This window comes from Gopherus evgoodei, chromosome 1 (assembly GCF_007399415.2).
Source record: "Gopherus evgoodei ecotype Sinaloan lineage chromosome 1, rGopEvg1_v1.p, whole genome shotgun sequence".
NCBI lineage: Eukaryota > Metazoa > Chordata > Testudines > Testudinidae > Gopherus > Gopherus evgoodei.
In genome coordinates, this window is record NC_044322.1 from 56,430,663 (window position 1) to 56,449,148 (window position 18,486).

Consider the following 18,486-nt stretch of genomic DNA (forward strand, 5'->3'; position numbering starts at 1 on the left):
CACTCCATCTCAAAAAAGATATAGTGGAATTGGAAAAGGTACAGCAAAGGGCAACAAAAATGACTAGGGGTATGGAACAGCATCCATATGAGGAGAGATTAATAAGACTGGGACTTTTCAGCTTGGAAAAGAGATGGCTAAGGGGAGATATGCTAGAGGTCTATCAAATCATACCTGATGTGGAGTGTTATTTACCCTTCTCATAACACAAGAACTAGGGGTCACCAAATGAAATTAAGAGGCAGCAGGTTTAAAACAAACAAAAAAGTATTTTTTCACACAATGCACAGTCAACCTGTGGAACTCTTTGCCAGAGGATGTTCTGAAGACCAAGACTATAACAGGGTTCAAAAAAGAATTAGATAAATTCACGGAAAATAGGTTCATCAATGACTATTAGCTCTGAAGTGTCCCTAGCCTCTGTTTGCCAGCAGCTGGGAAGGGGTGACAGGGGATGGATCACTTGATGATTACCTGTTCTGTTCATTCCCTCTGGGGCACCTGGCATTGGCTACTGTCGGAAGATGAACCATTGGTCTGAGCCAGTATGGCCATTCTTATGAAAGGGATACATTTTTTTAGCCACGATTGAAAACTCTTTGTTTTTTGTTAAAATCTATATTCTTGAAAGCCTTAGCAGATTACTTTTAAAATTAGCATAACTCTCTCAGAATTAAAAATAAGGCTTTATTTAACAAACATTTAACCAGAGGTACACTCAGAAAAACTGCACAACTTTATGCATTGTATTTTGAAAATACAGGAAACCTCTTTAGAATCAAAGTGATATCAGAAATCTAGAACAGAAATGTCCCCACTAAGGGAAACCAAGTCTTCCATAAATATGGGAAAAATCCAGAAGAAAGTTGAAAAGACAAGGAAATTAAGTTTGAAAAAAGTGTACGCAAGTAGATTTGGTACAAAAAATCCTTGATGGCCCTGGTCCTGCAATCAGATCCATATGCCCTAGTGCCTTTGGGGAGTCAAAGATTGTTGGACTAGTTCATTTGCTTCTCTTCTGTCCTATCTGTGACAAAAAATGAGTTGTTTCCATACTTAAAAACAAACAAACAAACAAAAAAAACCCAACACCCATAACCTTTGTTACGTAGGACGGTTGTTAACTCAATAAATTGTTAGTCTCATTGTAGCATAATGTTTCCCTCATGCTTAGAGTGCTGCAAACCCGCAGATATCCACTTTATATCTGTGGATATAGGCTTCTGCAGATGCGGATGCGGATACCTGTGGACCATTTTCATGGATTTCGGAATGGATGCGGATACAAATTTTGTATCCATCCCAGGCTCTACACATGCTTATTAGAGTACATTATAAATCATACCATATGCGATGACAGAACACATTAACAATGCACCAGGAAGTGGAGAACTGATTTTGAGGTAAGTATCCACTGGGACAAAATCTTGTCAGAGGATAATGATCACCTGCTACATTTAGGGAAAAATCTGACGACCTGCAATCTAGATTGTATAGACAACAAACCTATCATGAGCTCTAGCCAATCACAGACCAGTTTATTCATAAGAAAAGAGAATTGTATATTGGTTTTTTTAATAGCTCCAGTACTTCATTTTTATGAAGATTTGAGTTACTGCCAATCTGAACTAGGAAAAAAAAAAAGTACATGTTTGTAGGAGTGAACACTACTCGCCACCCAAAGACCTGTTTTTCAGAAGTAGATTTTATTTGATAATAAAGCTTTAGTTTTTCTTTTTTTTTTTTTTAAATATTTGACTTACTACTGCTGGTGAAGGTACATGGATACTTCCCACAGATCGAGGACGAATGTGATTGACTAAATGACAGAGAACGACCCCATCCATAAGAGCAGACCCCAAGTCTTCAGGCAAACAAATCTTTAGTCTCATTTCAATGTTCTATAAAAGAAGAACAAACATCACCACTTTTACACAGAATTAGAAAGAACCACCTCCCCCCAAAGAAAATATCTATATTCTCTGTCACATTGCCAAGCCTTTTCCCATGCTACCCACTACTGCAGTGATTTCTCACCCAATTCCAGTTTGTCAAGCAACCACATCTTCATTTAAATTGCTCCTAAAAAAACTCCAAAACACCACACTGCCCCATTCCAGGTCACCCACTGGAAAAGTAACTTATGAAAAAACCATCACTTTAACGGTGCCAGAAGCGAGTAACCACATCATCTTATTACAGGTCTGTCTCATCTTACACTGGGGTTACGTTCCGCAGTCAGCGCGTAAAGCGAAAATCGTGTATTTAAATTGTTATTTTTCTTTTTTTTTCTTGTTTTTGCTGACCGCGTTAAGCTGAAATCACACGTTAAATGCGCCTAAGATGCGACAGACCTGTACTGCAATTCTTGTCCTTCCTCATTCCATCACCCTGCCAGCACCATACTTTGCTACTCTTGCTTGTTGCCTCATAGCTAAAATTATTCTTTTTATTATAGTAACACCCAGGATCCTGAGTCAGGATCAGAACCCTATTACATTAAGCCCTGTACAAACACAGAGTAAAAGACGGCCACTCCCCAAACAGCTGAAAAGAAACAAGTGGGCGTAACAAAAATTGGAAAGAATGCAGAAGGGAGGACAAGGTTGGATCTGTAATGTGCACTACTGGGTAAAAATATGAAAACTCCCTGCTCAGACAAAAGGGGCACTTTAATGAAATGAACTTTACGTTGCAAAACACTCAGCAAAGTAGGGCACTTTGAGAATGTTTACACATTTTCTGGCAAAAAGACCACTGTATTTTGTGTAACTTTTATTGATTTGGGCTCCAATCTTGCAAACACTTTGGCATGTGTGTAACCTTATGGATATGAGTAGTCATATTATCTTAGCCAGGAGTTTTCATACTCCTTCCCAGAAGAGCACATTATTATTATTTATATAGTACCCCAAACTATGTTATGTCCTTTAGAGAACAGATAAAAATATATCATCCCTGTCCCTTGCATTCCCTACCCACTTCTGTCTGTCTGCTAAAATTCACTAGCTGCAAAAGGTATTTACCAGTGATACGTAACAAGCTCTGATTGCTGTAATGAGCCAATCAGTAACAACTACAAATTTGTGCACACTGCCAGTCTATGCTACAATAGTTACCTCTGTCCTCCTTCCTCTATCTGTCCATGTCACCCAACTCTTCTATCTTGTCTTTTAGACTGTAAACGCTTTGGCAGGAATAGGCATTTACAATATGTGGTATTCCGCCTATCACACACCGTTCTGAGGCCTCTAGGTGCCACTGTATTATAAACAGCAGCAGCAGCAGCAAGGCTGAAATGAATTATGCAGGCACCAGATAGGCATATGTGCAAAATGTAAGGGAGGCAGAAGAGGTGGGTGTGCTTAAACTAAATAAACCTTTTAAACATTAGCTGGGGAGCAGATAAGCCCTTACTTATTTTAGAATAGAGTTTTTAAAAAAAAAGTTCAGTACATATTTAAAAGTTGCTCTGTCAAGAAAATATATATATGTTTTAAATTAGTCAATGGACAAAATTCAAGTTGATTATAATAATGCCAGATGATGTTACTATTCACTTGTAACACCAAATGTATTTTAAACCAATAGTAATGTAAAATCATCTAATATAACTTTAGCAGTTGCAATGCAATTAACGCTACAGACACATATAAGAACACTTTGTATTTGGTACCATTTGCAGCTGAAGATCTTAACACTCAATACTCCTTACAGTAATTATCTCATCACTATTTTATAGATGGTGAAAATGAGGCACAGAGAGGTTTTATAGATTTTAATAGCCACAAAGCAACCATCTAAACTGAACTGCAATACACAGGGCATAGAACCTCACCCAGTAATTCTGCATCAAGTCCATAACTTCTGTTTAAACTATAGTGTATCTTTTAGAAAGATAACCAGTTTTGATTTAAAAACCTCAAGTGATGAAGATCCACCATATTGCTAGGTAAATTGCTGCAATGCTTAGTTATCTATACTTTAGAAATAAAGCACTAATTTCGGTCTGAATTTGTTTAGCTTAAAATTCCAACCATTGGATCTCATTATGCCTTTATCTGCCAGATTAAAGAGCCATGCCCAACATCAGAAACCTTCTTCCCCATGCAGGTACTTGTACACTGTGATTAAGTCACCTCTTAACCTTCTTTTAGATGACTAAATAGATAGAGCTTCTTAAGTCTCTCAGTGCAAGATCTCTTGTCCAGACCTCAAATAATTCTTGTGGCTCTTTCCTGAATCTTTTCAAAATTTGTCAATGTTCTTTTTGAAGTATAGACATCAAAACTGCATAAAGTATTCCAGTTATGGTATCACTAATGCTTGCATACAGAAATAATGCACTTTCCCACTCTCTGATATCCCCTGCTTACACACCCAAGCATTCCTTTCCCCCTAAGATTAGGTAGCTTTCCCAAGGGCAAACAGGAAATACATGCTTTAGCCGCAAATCTGCAGCCCTTCACAATTGTGTGTCACATACCTCACGCAATTGCTCCACAAGTCTCTCTCTCTCTCTCATCTGTTTCCATGTTCCTCGAATTGTAAATTGAGGGTCTATGGATTCCAATTTTCTCTGAGGTCTTAAAAAATACTGTGGATTTTAAAGGAGAGAGATGTTTAATAAAAAACAAGCCATCAAAAACGTTTAATTTTCAGATTAAACAAAATCCTTATTCACGAGTCCCAATTATGTCAGTTGAGAAGATTTCCATGACAGCATACAGAATGAAATCTAATTTAGGAACTACAATCAAGTGCATTTGCGTGGGGGTGGTGCGCATAACAGAATTAATGCATTATTGATAAAGTGGAATATACAGACATCATTCAGGGCATATCCTATGGTCTTGACTGGAGTTTACCAAATTTGCACAGCATTTGTCCCTTGGAGTTTTTGATCTGTTGTGTAGAAGTCTTGCTACTTCTATCCTAGGACTCCTCTCTCAGTCTTTTAGTTAGATTCCCAATCCTACAAGGTGCAGGACTCCAATGGAACTGAGAGCATTCAGCACTTGCCCAGATCAGATTCATACCACTCTCCAATTATTCAGGACTATTTTCATCTCGCCCTTCATCAAACAAATTATGTGTTTGACTCCTAAAAACTGAATGCCTATTATATTATTTCTGAAGGCCTGCTCACTAGAGATTCCCATTTCATGTGAAGTACTGAACTAGGTCCATACACAGTTTTCTACAACCACTCCTGTGCTATGGATTATCTCATCCATCCCATAACTTCGAGCACAGAAGGACATAAGGCTATGGTACCTATGTATATTTGCACTTTTAACATTTTGTTGTGTTCCAATGACAGCTTTTAATGGTTCTTTTGTGTACATGTATCATGAGGGCTATGCCCACCGATGCCCACCCACACTGTAGATACCATGGCAGAGGATCACCTGTTCTTGTGGCTGGACTGCCTCTAGGCTTGCTCATGTATCATGAAAAGTGACAAGTGCTCAAGGGACGTAACTTGTATTTATTACTTTTCTTTTTATGTAATTGACACCCTTAGGTGGGTCATCCACATGGGGAGTTAAACCCAGGTCCTCTGGTTCTAAAAGCATAAATCTCAACTGTCCTGAACTAAACTTTGTTAGCTCAAGGTTTGTAGCAGTCTCAAACCTTCTATGTGGTTCAGCCACTACTTGTCATTTGGCACCACTGGGTTAACCATTGGCAGTAGGATGCACCCAGACCTGTTAGGTTGAAGTCAGCAGCAGACTCAACCACCTCTATGAATGTACTGCCATAAAGGCATGGTGTGGTGGTGGGAGGGTATAGCGCCACACTGAGTAACCAAACCGTTATGGTTATTTCCAGATTTTTAGATCTTGTTGCATTGCTGTTTTGCTTTGTTTCTTTTGTTAGGATTATTTCCTGCTTCCCGAACTAATGCTTTCCTTTTTTTGGTCTCCCTCTGAGATGGGAGTGGTCTGGTCCTGCTGCAGGAAGAGGAATATATCCACAGACTCCTCCATAAGACTCAGCTAGTTACTCTCCCTCTCCCTCATCTCCTGCAGTGGGCGGGGGAGTTTTGGTGAGCCAGGGCTTGTTCAAAATGTGGGAAGAAAAGTTGGGGATGAGTTGTGGTTATATACGATACGTTAGAGAAGGAAGAAGTCGTGTATATTTGTAAATGCAAATGTCCCAAATGGACAGATTGCTAATAGCCATTAGTGATGTAAGGGAGAGACCTCAGTATTTATGTAAAATTTTAATAAAATTATTATAACTCTTTTCATTAAGTTGTCACAGACTTGTTTATGCCTCTACTAAACATCAAGAAATAGCTACAAATATGTTACAACCAGGATGCTTGGATAAATAACAGTACATATGTTTAGCTGAGCATGTTACAAAATGTTAAAGTTAATTCAAGAAGTTCCAGAAGGTTTCTGCTTCTATCTTCCAAAGTCAAGCAAACATCAAAAAGACAAAACATTACTGTTTTAAGTAGAGGCCTAACTGTAAAAAGGAATGTAGGTATTTTATGCGAGCAATAAATCTAGGTTGGAAAGTGGCTACACCAACCCCATTTCTTTTCAAAGGAAAAATCTCTGCTTGTGTTTTTGAAACTCCAGGATAAACATGTGTAGCTGAAAATGTTTTAAACTTTTATTTCTTAAACGCTGAAATGGCAAACATCTTCTGAGATGTGTATTTGCAAATATTTTGTATCAAAATGCAAGTCTTTATATAACTGCCTAATATTGTTACAGAAATAATAAGATGTTTTAAGTAGAAATATAGCAAGGTCATCTGATGCTATAACTAGTTACTAACATAAGAAGCCATTTAAGTATAGAATATTTATATTAATGGAGAATTAATTAATTACTGGCAGTGTGCAAGCAAACTCTCACTCAATTCAGGAAGATAAGAAAATCATCATTCCAAAAACGGTCACAAAGAATCAACAACTTGAGCTAAAGACTTTCTAAAGGTTATTTAATTTTAAGAGACTCTTTTGAAAACTAAAAACTTTTATATAAAGACCAGGAGTGTTTGACTTTCTGAAAGCAGAATTTAATTTCCTGACAAGCTCTAATAAAACTGAAAGACTCTCAGAGACTGGACTGAATAAAGACTAGCTTTGAAAGTTATCTGATGCTTTCTTGCCACAAGAAGAACGAAGGCAATTAAAGAAATGCTGCATATATTCATTAAACAGACTACATATTCAGGAGCTGAAAGTGTCATGTAAGCCAACATAGAAGTGGCAGCAACCGCCTTTCAATCTGAAGAGATCTGAAAGAGGTGTATTTTCCTGTACTTTAAAGAAAACAGGAAGGAGAAAGTATAAAAACTCTAAGTGAGTATCTGTCACACACCCAATCTGCTACTCTGCTCAAAGACAGCTCTTCACAAGCAAACTGCCACAGACATATAAGCAGGGAAGACTCAAAAAGAAACCAATCCAAGGAAAACCTCCACAAGACTTTAACATGGATTGATGAGAGAAAGTTAACAAGGACATTGCCAAAGGATTAGGTTTAAAACTCTTATAATGACTTTGTTGAAATGTTTAAAAGCTGTAGTAACGTAAGAGACTAATGGTATCGTGACCCATATGTTTCAAACCTGCCTGCAGGGTACATGGGTACTATCAAACCAGGATGCCTTTCTCCAGTTGATATCAATCATCTTTGATGACCCACACCAAGCCCGAATGGCCAAGGGTGGCCTGAGGAGACTCTGCCAGGGGCAAGGCACAGTGGCCTCCTCGGAGCACACTTCTACTCTCTCAGAGTAGATGCAGCACGGAATGAAGCAGCAAATCTGTACCAGTTTTGGTGGTGCTTGTAGGAAGAAATCAGAGGTGAACTGGCTCATATAGAGATCCTATGAACCTAAACGCCCTTGTTGACCTTATTATCTGCACAGATGATCAACTGTGAGAAGAGAGGAGAAGGGAGGTTCCCCTACCCACACATACTGACTTCATCTTCTGTATCACTCGCCAAACCTATGCAAGATAATTTGGCTCATGAGCGGCTCACACTTGAAGAAAAGAAATGTAGACAACAGCACCACCTGTGCTTCTACTGCAGTGAAGCTGACCACGCTGTCTTGGTCTGCACATTACAAATGCTGAGAAGCATGTGGAAACAAGCCAGTTCAGGCATAATGGGGGGAACCAGCCTGGGCCTTGACAGAATAGCATTTCTCTGTACCCTAAGTCCTCACTGAGACGCACTCTGAACCACATCCCGGGGCTTTCCATTTGCAGGTGCCTATCCAGTTGCGCACTCCTGGGGACCCCGATAGATTCCTATTCAATGGGCCTTAATGGATTTGGGAGCAGAGAACAATTTTATGGAAGCAGTTACAACTCAGACCCTACAGATTCACCAGCTACACAAGGCTGTACACCTGACATGACTGAAACAATTGACAGATACCTGCTGTCTTCAGGTCCAGCTGTGGCGGAGACTATTCCCCTGGAACCTGTTATTCAGGGACACAAATAAATAACACAGTTTGGCATGATCCGTTCCACATATTTTCCCATGATCCTTGGCATCTCCTGGCTAACCTTCAAGATCCCATCATTCACTAGAGAGGACAAAAGGCCACTTTCCTATAAGAATTCTGCTGACGGCACGGCCAAGGTCCAGTAAGTCTTGCACTCATACCCAAGAAAGTTCAAGTAGGTGTGGTTACCTGCACTGGTACACTTCTGAGGGGCAATTATGGAACTCCCCTGCCCCCACCCACCCCTCCAAGTACTGTGACTATACCAACATCTTTGAGAAGAATGCAGAAAGCCTGCCCTAACGCTGGAACTATGATTGTCTCACAGAACTCCAGTCAGGGACAAAGATAGTGTTTGGGCAGATATTCACAATGTCAGAGCCTGAACTGGCTGAGTTGCGAGAATATCTCCAAGAGAACTTGGCCCGAGGTGGTGGTCATCCACAAATCAGCTTCATCAGCCAGTGCCCCAGTCCTTTTAGTAAAAAACAAACAACAAACAACAACAAAACATCCAGCAGCTTCTGCTGCTGGATTGATTACCAAGTCCTAAACCAGATAACAATCCAGAACTGTTACCCACTACCCTTAATCTCTGAGTTGTTGGACTGGGTCAGGGTTGCCCACATAGTCACTAAACTGGATCTCCATGGAGCTTACAGTCTCATTCGTATTTGAGAGGAGGACAAATGGAAGACTGACTTTTGGACCCACTATGACCACTTTGAATATGTAGTTATGCCATTTGGACTACTGCCCCAGCAACATTCCAGCACTTTGTTAACGATGTGCTATGAGACCTACTGGCCCATTTCATGGTGATATACTTAGATAATATGTAGATCTTCTCAGATGATCTGAACACCAGTCACATCCACACAGTCCAGGAGAGACTACAATGACTTGGTCTCTATGCTAAACTTGAGAAGTGCACATTTGATCAGACCTCAACTGAGTTCCTGGGTTTCATCTTGTGCCTGGAAAGACTCAAGATGGATCTGCACAAGGTACAGATTGTCCGCAACTGTGCAGTCCCTCACAAGGCGCATGACCTACAATGTTTTTTAGGCTTCACAAACTTTTTACCAGAGGGTTATTTCAAATTTTTCAAAACAAGTCAAGCTCCTCACTTCCCTACTACTGAAAATCACCCAGTTCCACTGGTTGCTTGAGTCCCAGCACATATTTGAACAGCTAAAGCTTGCCTTCACCACTACTCCAGTATTGGCCCACCCAGACATGAGGCAAGTTTTTGACGCCTCTAGCGCAGCGATGAGTGCAGTCCTCTCCCAGCAAATACTGCACCCCATCTCCTACTAATCAAGCAAACTTACCTCTGCTGAGCAAAGCTATGAGATTGTGGACAAGGAGCTCTTGGAAATTAAGACCACTTTCAAAGAGTGGTGACATTACTTGGAAGGGGCACGTCACCCAGTTCAAGTGTTTACTGATCATAAGAACTTAGAGCACCTGTGCAGGACTAAGGCCCTAAACCAGGGGTTCTCAAACTGGGGGTTGGGCCCCTCAGGCGATCATGAGATTATTACATGGGGGGGGGGTAGCAAGCTGACAGTCTCCATCCCAAACCCTGTGTTGCCTCCAGCATTTATAATATATATATATTAAAAAAAGGTGTTTTTAATGTATAAGGGGGGATCACACTCAGAGGCTTGCCGTGTGAAAGGGGTCACCAGTACAAAAGTCTGAGAACCCCTGCCCTAAACCAACAGCAGCTCTGGTGGGCCTTGGTTTTCTCCTGATCAGATTTCCCTTGACCCACCAGCCTGGAACTAGAAATGGCAAGGCTGATGCCTTGTCCCAAAGATATGGCTCCAACACAACACAAGGCCCCAGTCTGGAACCAGCCCATGTTATCAAGTCCCATAATTTCCTCAGTGCGACTCACCATCAGGACCTGTTCGTGCTTATCCACTCTGCCTCTGGAATTCCACTTGATGTGCTGGCCATTATCAACCAAGAACCACACAATACCAGGCAGGGGATCATGTTCGTAAGGGACTGCATCTATGTTTCCCCAGGACCTGCGAGAGTTGCTCTTCAACTATGCCATGACTCCACCATGGCAGGACACTTAGAGTGATATAAAACCTGATGATTAATATCCCGGTTCTTCTGAGGGCACCATATGTGCTGCATGGAAGAGACCTTTGTTGCTTTTTGTCAGGTGTGTGCCTGCACCAAGATCCCAGACCAGTCTGTTCCAATCTCTGGACACCTTATCTTGGTCCTGGAAGACCATTTCCTTAGACTCTGGGGTGGAAATACTAGAATCAAGTAGTTTCACAACTATCCTGACAGTGGTAGACTGCTTTACTAAAACGGCTCACTTCATTCCCTGCCTGGGTTTACCCTCTGCAAGGGAAACTGCTGGGCTTTAGATAAAGAAAATAGTCTGTCTTCATGGGCTCTCGGATCACATCACCTCTGACCAGGGCCATATGTTACTGCTTGTTTCTGGCACAAGGCCATATGACTATTAAGAAGTCTACACACAACTGTCCTCTGCCTACCATCCTCAGTCAAATGGCAAAATGGAAAGAATCAGCGAGATCCTGGACCTAGACCAGTACTCCCAATGCTACATCAACCATCACCATGATGACTAGCCTTCACTGTTACGATATGCTGAGTTCTCCTATAATAATGTAGGCCATGCATCCAGAGGCCACAGCCCCTTTATCAACTATGGGTACCATCCCTTATTTCACCCACAGCTACTCCCATGCTCCCCCAACCCATCAGATCTAGTACAACACATCCATCATATCCAAGAGAAGTTGCAGGGACATCTTGAAAAGGTGAAGGAAGACTACACACAGACAAAAGGGTACACCGTAGGACAAAAGGTATGGCTATTTACAGAACACCTCCACATGGACAAACCCTCTTGGAAACTGGACTTTGTTCTTTGTCCTGTACGGGATTTGGCAACAAATCAACTTGGTCAACTTTGAGCTCCAGCTCCCTTGATCCCTTGGAGTTTACCCTATATTCCATAGCTCACTTCTAAAGCCCTATACTGATAACACATTTCCCCAAAGACCCCAATCACCACCCCAACCAGTGCTAGTACAAGGTCAGGAGGAATACATTGTTCACGAAGTCCTCAATTTTAAGATCAAGTGGGGCAAATTATGGTACCCAATAGACTGGGAAGGTTATAGCCCAGAGGAATGCACTTGGGAGCATGCAGAAAATGTTTACACTCTTGCCCTGGTTTGGGCCTTCCATAGGAGCCACCCTGAGAAACCCGGACCCACGTTGTCAAGAGAGCACTCCTAGAGGTGTGGGTGGTGTCATGACCCATAGATCTCAAACCCAGGTCTGCAGGTTTCATGAGAGCAACAACATTTCAGCCCTCAACCTAGCAGCCTGGTGACAGTGGCTTACCTGGGACCCATGAAGTCCAGCCCCAGAGTGAGGCTCTGCCCCTGAAGTCTGATTGGTCCAATGGCTCTACTTAAGCCAGTGGCAGCAACAAGAAGCTGTCCCAAACAATTGGGCTCCCCCAGGCTCTGGACTGTATGTTTTCTGCTGTTTGCTTTCCTGGCATCCTTACCCAGCTTGACTCTTGGCATTTGCCTTGTGGTTCCTGACCTCCATTTTGTTTCCTGCATCTGATCCCCTAGTAGCCTAACCTGGCCTGAATCTGGTTCCTGACTCATGGTTCTGATCTCCTGGTATCCTGACCCGGCTGACCCTTGACTTCTGTCTCATAAGTGCAGACTCGCTCCCACTATTAGGTCTGGCTGCCCATGATCTGACCATGACAAACAGTTTCTTCTGTTAGTCACCAAGTAGTTAGATATGTATTCCTGGAGAGGAAACGGGGTCTAAACGTTGGAAAATAGAGAAATAGTGGAATCTAACTGGATTTATGATAATAAATAATCGTAACAGCACTGTCTTAGGGACAGCTCCTTAAATGGCTTCTTTTAACTAACTCATTTAAGTTTTTTCTTCAATTTTCATAGGATTTACTTAAGGTTGCTTACTTTGCCCAACTATAAACTGTTAAGGTTATTAAGTAGCAGACAAGCTTCATTTGCTCTTGAACTATTTTGCCCAGTATATAATAAGATATTAAATCTGAATTCACAATAATTTTGGGAAACAATATACTTTGGTCTTAACTTACCAAGAGAAAGGGGCCTCTCCAGAGGCGGTTCGCTCTCAAGGATGTAATTGCTGTTAAATTCTCTCCACAGAGAGACATACACAAGAGATCATAATAGTAGTAACCAATTTAATCTGTGTTCAGCCATTTGATGTTGTTTAATGTTTTCTTTTCCTTTCTTTAATAACAAAATAGCTGTGGTTAGTAATTGTGACTATGCTGTATGTTCTTTTCTTGATAATGGTGTCCTCTAAGGTATGTTAAAGAACACTTGCAACCAAACAGTAGGAGCCACACCCTTGAGCCGGTAGGAAGAGAAACTATTAGTAAGAGCTGGCCTACCATTTCATGTTTCTCTAAACTACGGGTTTTCACACTGGGGGTCGTGACCCTCAGGGAGTTGTGAGGTTATTACACAGGGATCACAAGTTGTCAGCCTCTACCCCTACACCCTGCTTCGCTTGCAGCATTTATAATAGTGTTAAATATAAAAAAAAAGTTTTTAATTTATAAAGGGGGGAGAGGGTTTGCACTCAGAGGCTTGCTGTATGAAAGAGGTCACCAATACAAAAATTTGAGACCCACTGCTGGTTTTCAAACTTTTTCCATTTGTGAACTCCTAATATATTTCAAATGGAGGTGCGGACCCCTTTGGAAATCTTACACATAGTTTGTGGATCCCCAGGGGTCCAAGGACCACAGGCTGAAAACCACTGCTCTAAACTAAATATGTTTAGTAATTTTTAAAAATAAAATTGTTTGAAGTCCAACAATTTAAAACTACTTTCAATGCCAATGGGAAATGAAAACTACAAGTGAGTGCTTCTAAACCAAATACAGCAACTGCCAGTGACACCTATTGGTAAGAATAAAGAATTAAATTATTCCTTCTAATTGCATAATACAAAAGAAAGGTACAATACGGAATAAAAATAGTAGTTACTGCTTTACTACTGAAATTAATTATTTCATGCTAACACTATCATTTTTATTTAGGTTTGTTTTGGAAAAATATTATGCCACACACTAGGAAAAAATGGAGTGTAAGAAAAGTTCAGATAAGTTCAACACAGGATGAATGCATGCTTGCATGAAGCTCAATGAAAGTGAAGGATCAATAAACTAAACTGGATCCTGGGATCTTCTCGGTCCTTGACAGATTTGCTTATGGATTTGCATTAAGATCTTGGAAGAAGAAAAAAAGAGGTTCCTGCGTGAGATACTTTCTTTGAAATCCCAGAAAGGGCTCATGAGTTTTGTTCATATATGTCATGATGATATTAAAGTGACCAAATGAAATCTTTGCTTGGACCCAATGGCTGAAGGAATAGCTTGCACTGTTCTAGATGAGATGACTGCAGTGACTGAATAGTAAAATGCTTTATTAAAAATAATTATTTCAGGAAAAGCCAGCAACTAGATGGTGGCAGAGCCTACTAGTTAAGCAATAAAAACCAGCCCATTCAAAGATCTGTTAAAAAAAAACACCACCACCATAACTTAAAGAGCAGCATAGCAAAACAAAGCTCCCATATTTTCAAAGTATATCAGGGGGATTTAGCCACATGGCTTTCATTAAACTCCATGGTTGTTCTGTGGATAAATTCATGTACATCATATTTAAAATCCAAGGATAACAGATCACAAGCTAGTTATCAAGTGCTCCCTATGAGATATCCACAACAGAACAAGAGATATGAAGAAAAGGAAGACTGTGTTTTTAACAGTCAGTTAAAATGAAATATGGTATTCCTGTATTGAGCCAATTTTTAAAATTGTTCCTAATGTTATAATAAAAAAATGAAAATACCTTACTACATTTACTAAGAATATCAGTTAAAAGTGTTAAGTAATTATTTACATTTTAAATTTGTAAACTTACTGTAAACCTAGAATAAACAATACTTAAAGTTCTGGAAACTATTTAGATGTGTTGTATGTTCCCTATAATACCAAGGAAAATAGGTAAATATACACACACACAACCAAATAAACACGCACCCCCCACCCACACTGTAACAGCAGACTTGAAAACTGTTATCTCCATTCCAGTTTCAACAGCAGCAACACTTCAAAGAACTCTGTACAAAAAGAATCATGCCAACGGCCACTGTCGTATGTTTTGTGCTTGAGTCTGCATCTATCTTGGAAATTTTTATCATGGTCTTCAATCATTCTAGCCTTGTTTATCTTGCTTATGTGCTGTGCTGAACTGGCGTGCACCCGCATGAGAGAGAAACTGAACTTTCTCCAGTCCCATATTGTAATGAGGATGTATTAGACAAGAACAGGAGAAGTTCTGAAAGGAAATACTGTTATGGGTAAGACTCGGTTTACTGTCTGTGTACTGTTATTGCAATGTAGAATGCAAGTGCTGTGAGAGAGGATACTCATGTTTGGTCTTTGTGGAACGACTCACCACTCTAGATACTATTTCTGAATATGACCACTGTCTGGTTTGCTATAAATTACAAACCCTAAACACAGTGAGGTACCTCACATTTATGCAGTTTTTTAAATAAAATGTCCATGAATAGCAAACATCTGTTTATGGAAAGTAAATGTCAAAATTATTCATTCAGTTTGACTTATTCATAAGATATATGTTCTACCTATGTGAAACAGACGAAAACATACAGGAAATTCCTTCTAAGTGTAATAAATAAACAGGTTAGTCAATCTGGAAAACATACACAAGCACAATAAATTAGCAAGTGAATAAGATATTCACTATACAGTAGAAATATTAGAAGTAAAGTGTTCTAATTCAGGATGTTTCAACAACATGGAATATGCTAGTTATTCTGCATTATACATTTGTTCCACCAAGGGGAGCCCACACCAGACAAATGTGTGCCTCAGAAGAGAGTATTTCTTCAGATCAAAGTACAGTAGTTGCCTTTGTTGGCTATTTTTTAAAATGTAAATGAAAATAAATTAAATTAGCAATAATACTTAGTCTAATCCACAATATGTGACTTGTATTTAGTCTCTTTGTTAAAGGTCAGACTTCCAATAGATGATTTCCATTTTCGCACCTTCATTACGTTGTAGGAACAGTTTTGTACATGCAATTATTTGCAGGCAAAGTTTAGGACATTTAATATTGCAAGTACTTAACTTGCCAGCCCAATCAAGTACCTAGATGTCTGAATGAGCAAAAAGGGCACCTGCAAATACTTGTGGTTGCAAAAATGCCAGGGCTTGTAAGAGGCCTAGATAAAGGAAGGCTGAAAACTTGAAAATAAGATTCTATTTCTCGTGATCAATTCTACTCAGATTTCTTTAACTACATATGCTTCAAGTGGATATGGAATATGTGCTTCTTATGTATTAAAGACACATCTGAATACTATTAAGAGGCAATTCAGTGGTTAGGGAACATAGAACTTATGAGACCTGAGTTCAAGTCCCTGCTCCTCTCCAGACTTTCTGTGTGATTCAGGGCAAGTCACTTAGTCTCTCTGTGCCTTAGTTCTCTACCTGTAAAATGGGGATAATAGCACTTCCCTGCCTCATATGGATGTTGTGAGGATAAACACATTTTGTGAAGCACTCAAGATACTACGGTGATTTGGGAAGGGGAGAGGAGAAGGAAACTGTATAAGTACCTAAGACAGATATACCGTACAGCAAACTTTCAAAAACATCAACACAGGAGATAAAAAACGTCTAATAAAAACATATTGTTCTAACAGTTTTAAGCATTAATACTAATATTTGCAGTTGGCTAAAAAAAAGCTATCCGATTTGAAATTGTTTCAAATGATTATGCTTAAGCTTGCCTACACTGTTCTCATTTTATTATGACAGTATAATTACACTGGTAGACCTAGGTTAGCACAGATCACATTACCTAATGAATTCCTATCAACAAAGATTAAAAAAAACACATATAGAGCTGGATCCCCAGCTGGGGTAGTCCACTAAACTCAACTGAGTTATGCCAATTTACAATGCCTGAATATGTGACCTATCCAGTTTGATATATAAGTCAGCAGGCTGGATTCTCCACTGTCCTGTGTCTTTGTGGTCCTTTACTCCTGAGGAAAACGAGTGCAAAGTGGGTGTAATTTTTACACACAAATCAGAATGATAGCCTTTTGATGACAGAACCAAATAAAAATTATAGCATCTTGCCCCCATTTTATGAAAGAACTTGGACATATATTTCTCCCCCAATATCCACAGATTCTTCAATGATCCATATGTTCTTCAATGGAGCAATTCACCACAATCTGTTAATCAGGTTTTATATTATGTAATTGCCAATATTTTTAATGTTTGATCATTGTCTCTTAGATGTTCAGAGACTGAATTATCTTAGTGGGAAGGAGAGAGGGCTGAGAATAACATTTCATACGTTGTAAGTATTGTAATAAAATTATTGTAGAAAGGTTTTACAGAAGTTAATATTTAGATACACTAAAATGTTAAAAATTGACAATTTTTAAGAAGATTCTAGTTCAGCTTCAAGGTGAAAATTCTATATTTTGTATTCTCAGCCCATTCATTTCAGTGGGTGACACACACACGAAACCAAGTACAGAACTTGATTCCAGAATCACAGGGGTTATCTTTCTCCAGCTTCGGTGGATGCCTGTGCCCACCCACCCCTGGCTCTGCCCCAACTCCACCTTTTCCCTGCCCCTGGCTCCGCCCCCATTTCAACCCCATCCCCAAAGTCCCCGCCCTAACTCTGCCCCCTCCCTGCTCCTATTGGATCCCTTCTCCAAATCCTCGCCCCAGCCCTGCCTCTTCCCCTAGAGCGCTGCGTTCCCCCTCCTCCCCTGCCCAGTGAATCAGCTGTTTCCCGGCTCAAGTGCTGGGAGGGAGGGAGGAGAAGCAGGACACAGCGGTGTGATTGCAGAGGAGGCAGAGGTGAGCTGGAGCAAGGGCAGGGTGGGGAGCTGCTGGTGGAGCACCCATGGAGTTGGTGCCTATGTCTAGAATCATTAACAGGAAGAAATTAAGTTCTCTTGCTAAAAAAAGAAAGCATACACAAAAAAAAGCCAGCTTCAGGATGATTTCTACCTCTGAGTCTATAAGCAATTATAGATCTTTCATTATCTCTAGTACTTTATTGAAAGATTAGTAGAGTTGAATAAGTAATCTTTAACTTAGGAAGTACTGTGTTAAATGGGGAGGTATTATGTTCTATACTTTAATTAAGCATGTGGAGACTAGAATTGTAATGCTGTTCAGCAGCTTAGAGTTTTAAAAATCTGAATTTGACTTCAAACCACAGAATTCTGTAAATGACATGAACATTGGAGGCACTGAACATAATGAACAATGCAAGTCAATTCAAAGGATTTGGATACTTTAGGAGATCAAGCTAGCAGATAGCAAGTGCTGTTCATTTTTAAAAAATATACAATAAATTAGTCTGGAAAAAGGAAACAATCTAGAGTTTATGAGCTAAATAGAGCAATCATCCATGAATACTGTTGGCTGTACATGTCACTGTATGACTGGAAGGGTGCAACATAAGGCAAAAAATGGCAACAGACCTCAAGATTATAAGTTATGGTAACAGGGTCGCATTCACCTCTTGCAAGTGCCCCCGGATGAGTGTGTGTGCGCCTGCACTCACTCTCTCTTTCTGGTGCGTCCTTGGTGACTCAGCCCTCAGGCGGAGTCATACACAGTCTGTCTGTGTGATGAAAGCAAAGCAAAACCCTTTCCGGGGCACAAGTCCAACAGGCATCTCAGTTCCCTCTGTAATGTCTCCCACAAGTTGTCCCTGCTCATGGATAGAGCAGTGTCCTAGGGCTCCTTCCCTGGTGACAAAATCTTTGCCTTCTTAGGACCTTCTGGCCACAACTCTCCAGCTGGGCCATTGTAGTTCAATTCTC

General features: G+C 40.2%; 1 protein-coding gene across 1 annotated transcript in view; it reads right to left on the reverse strand.

Moving 5' to 3' along the window:
- Positions 1-1,815: 1,815 nt before the first annotated feature.
- The window catches only part of LRCH1 (leucine rich repeats and calponin homology domain containing 1), a 222,358-nt gene continuing 205,687 nt past the window's right edge, over positions 1,816-18,486 (reverse strand). The window contains exons 18-19 of the mRNA XM_030565216.1: positions 4,487-4,597; positions 1,816-1,901 (exon numbers count right to left, since the gene is read on the reverse strand). Of these exons, the coding sequence (XP_030421076.1) occupies positions 4,488-4,597 (110 nt within the window). The 3' untranslated portion in view covers positions 1,816-1,901; position 4,487. The remainder of the gene's footprint in view (positions 1,902-4,486; positions 4,598-18,486) is intronic.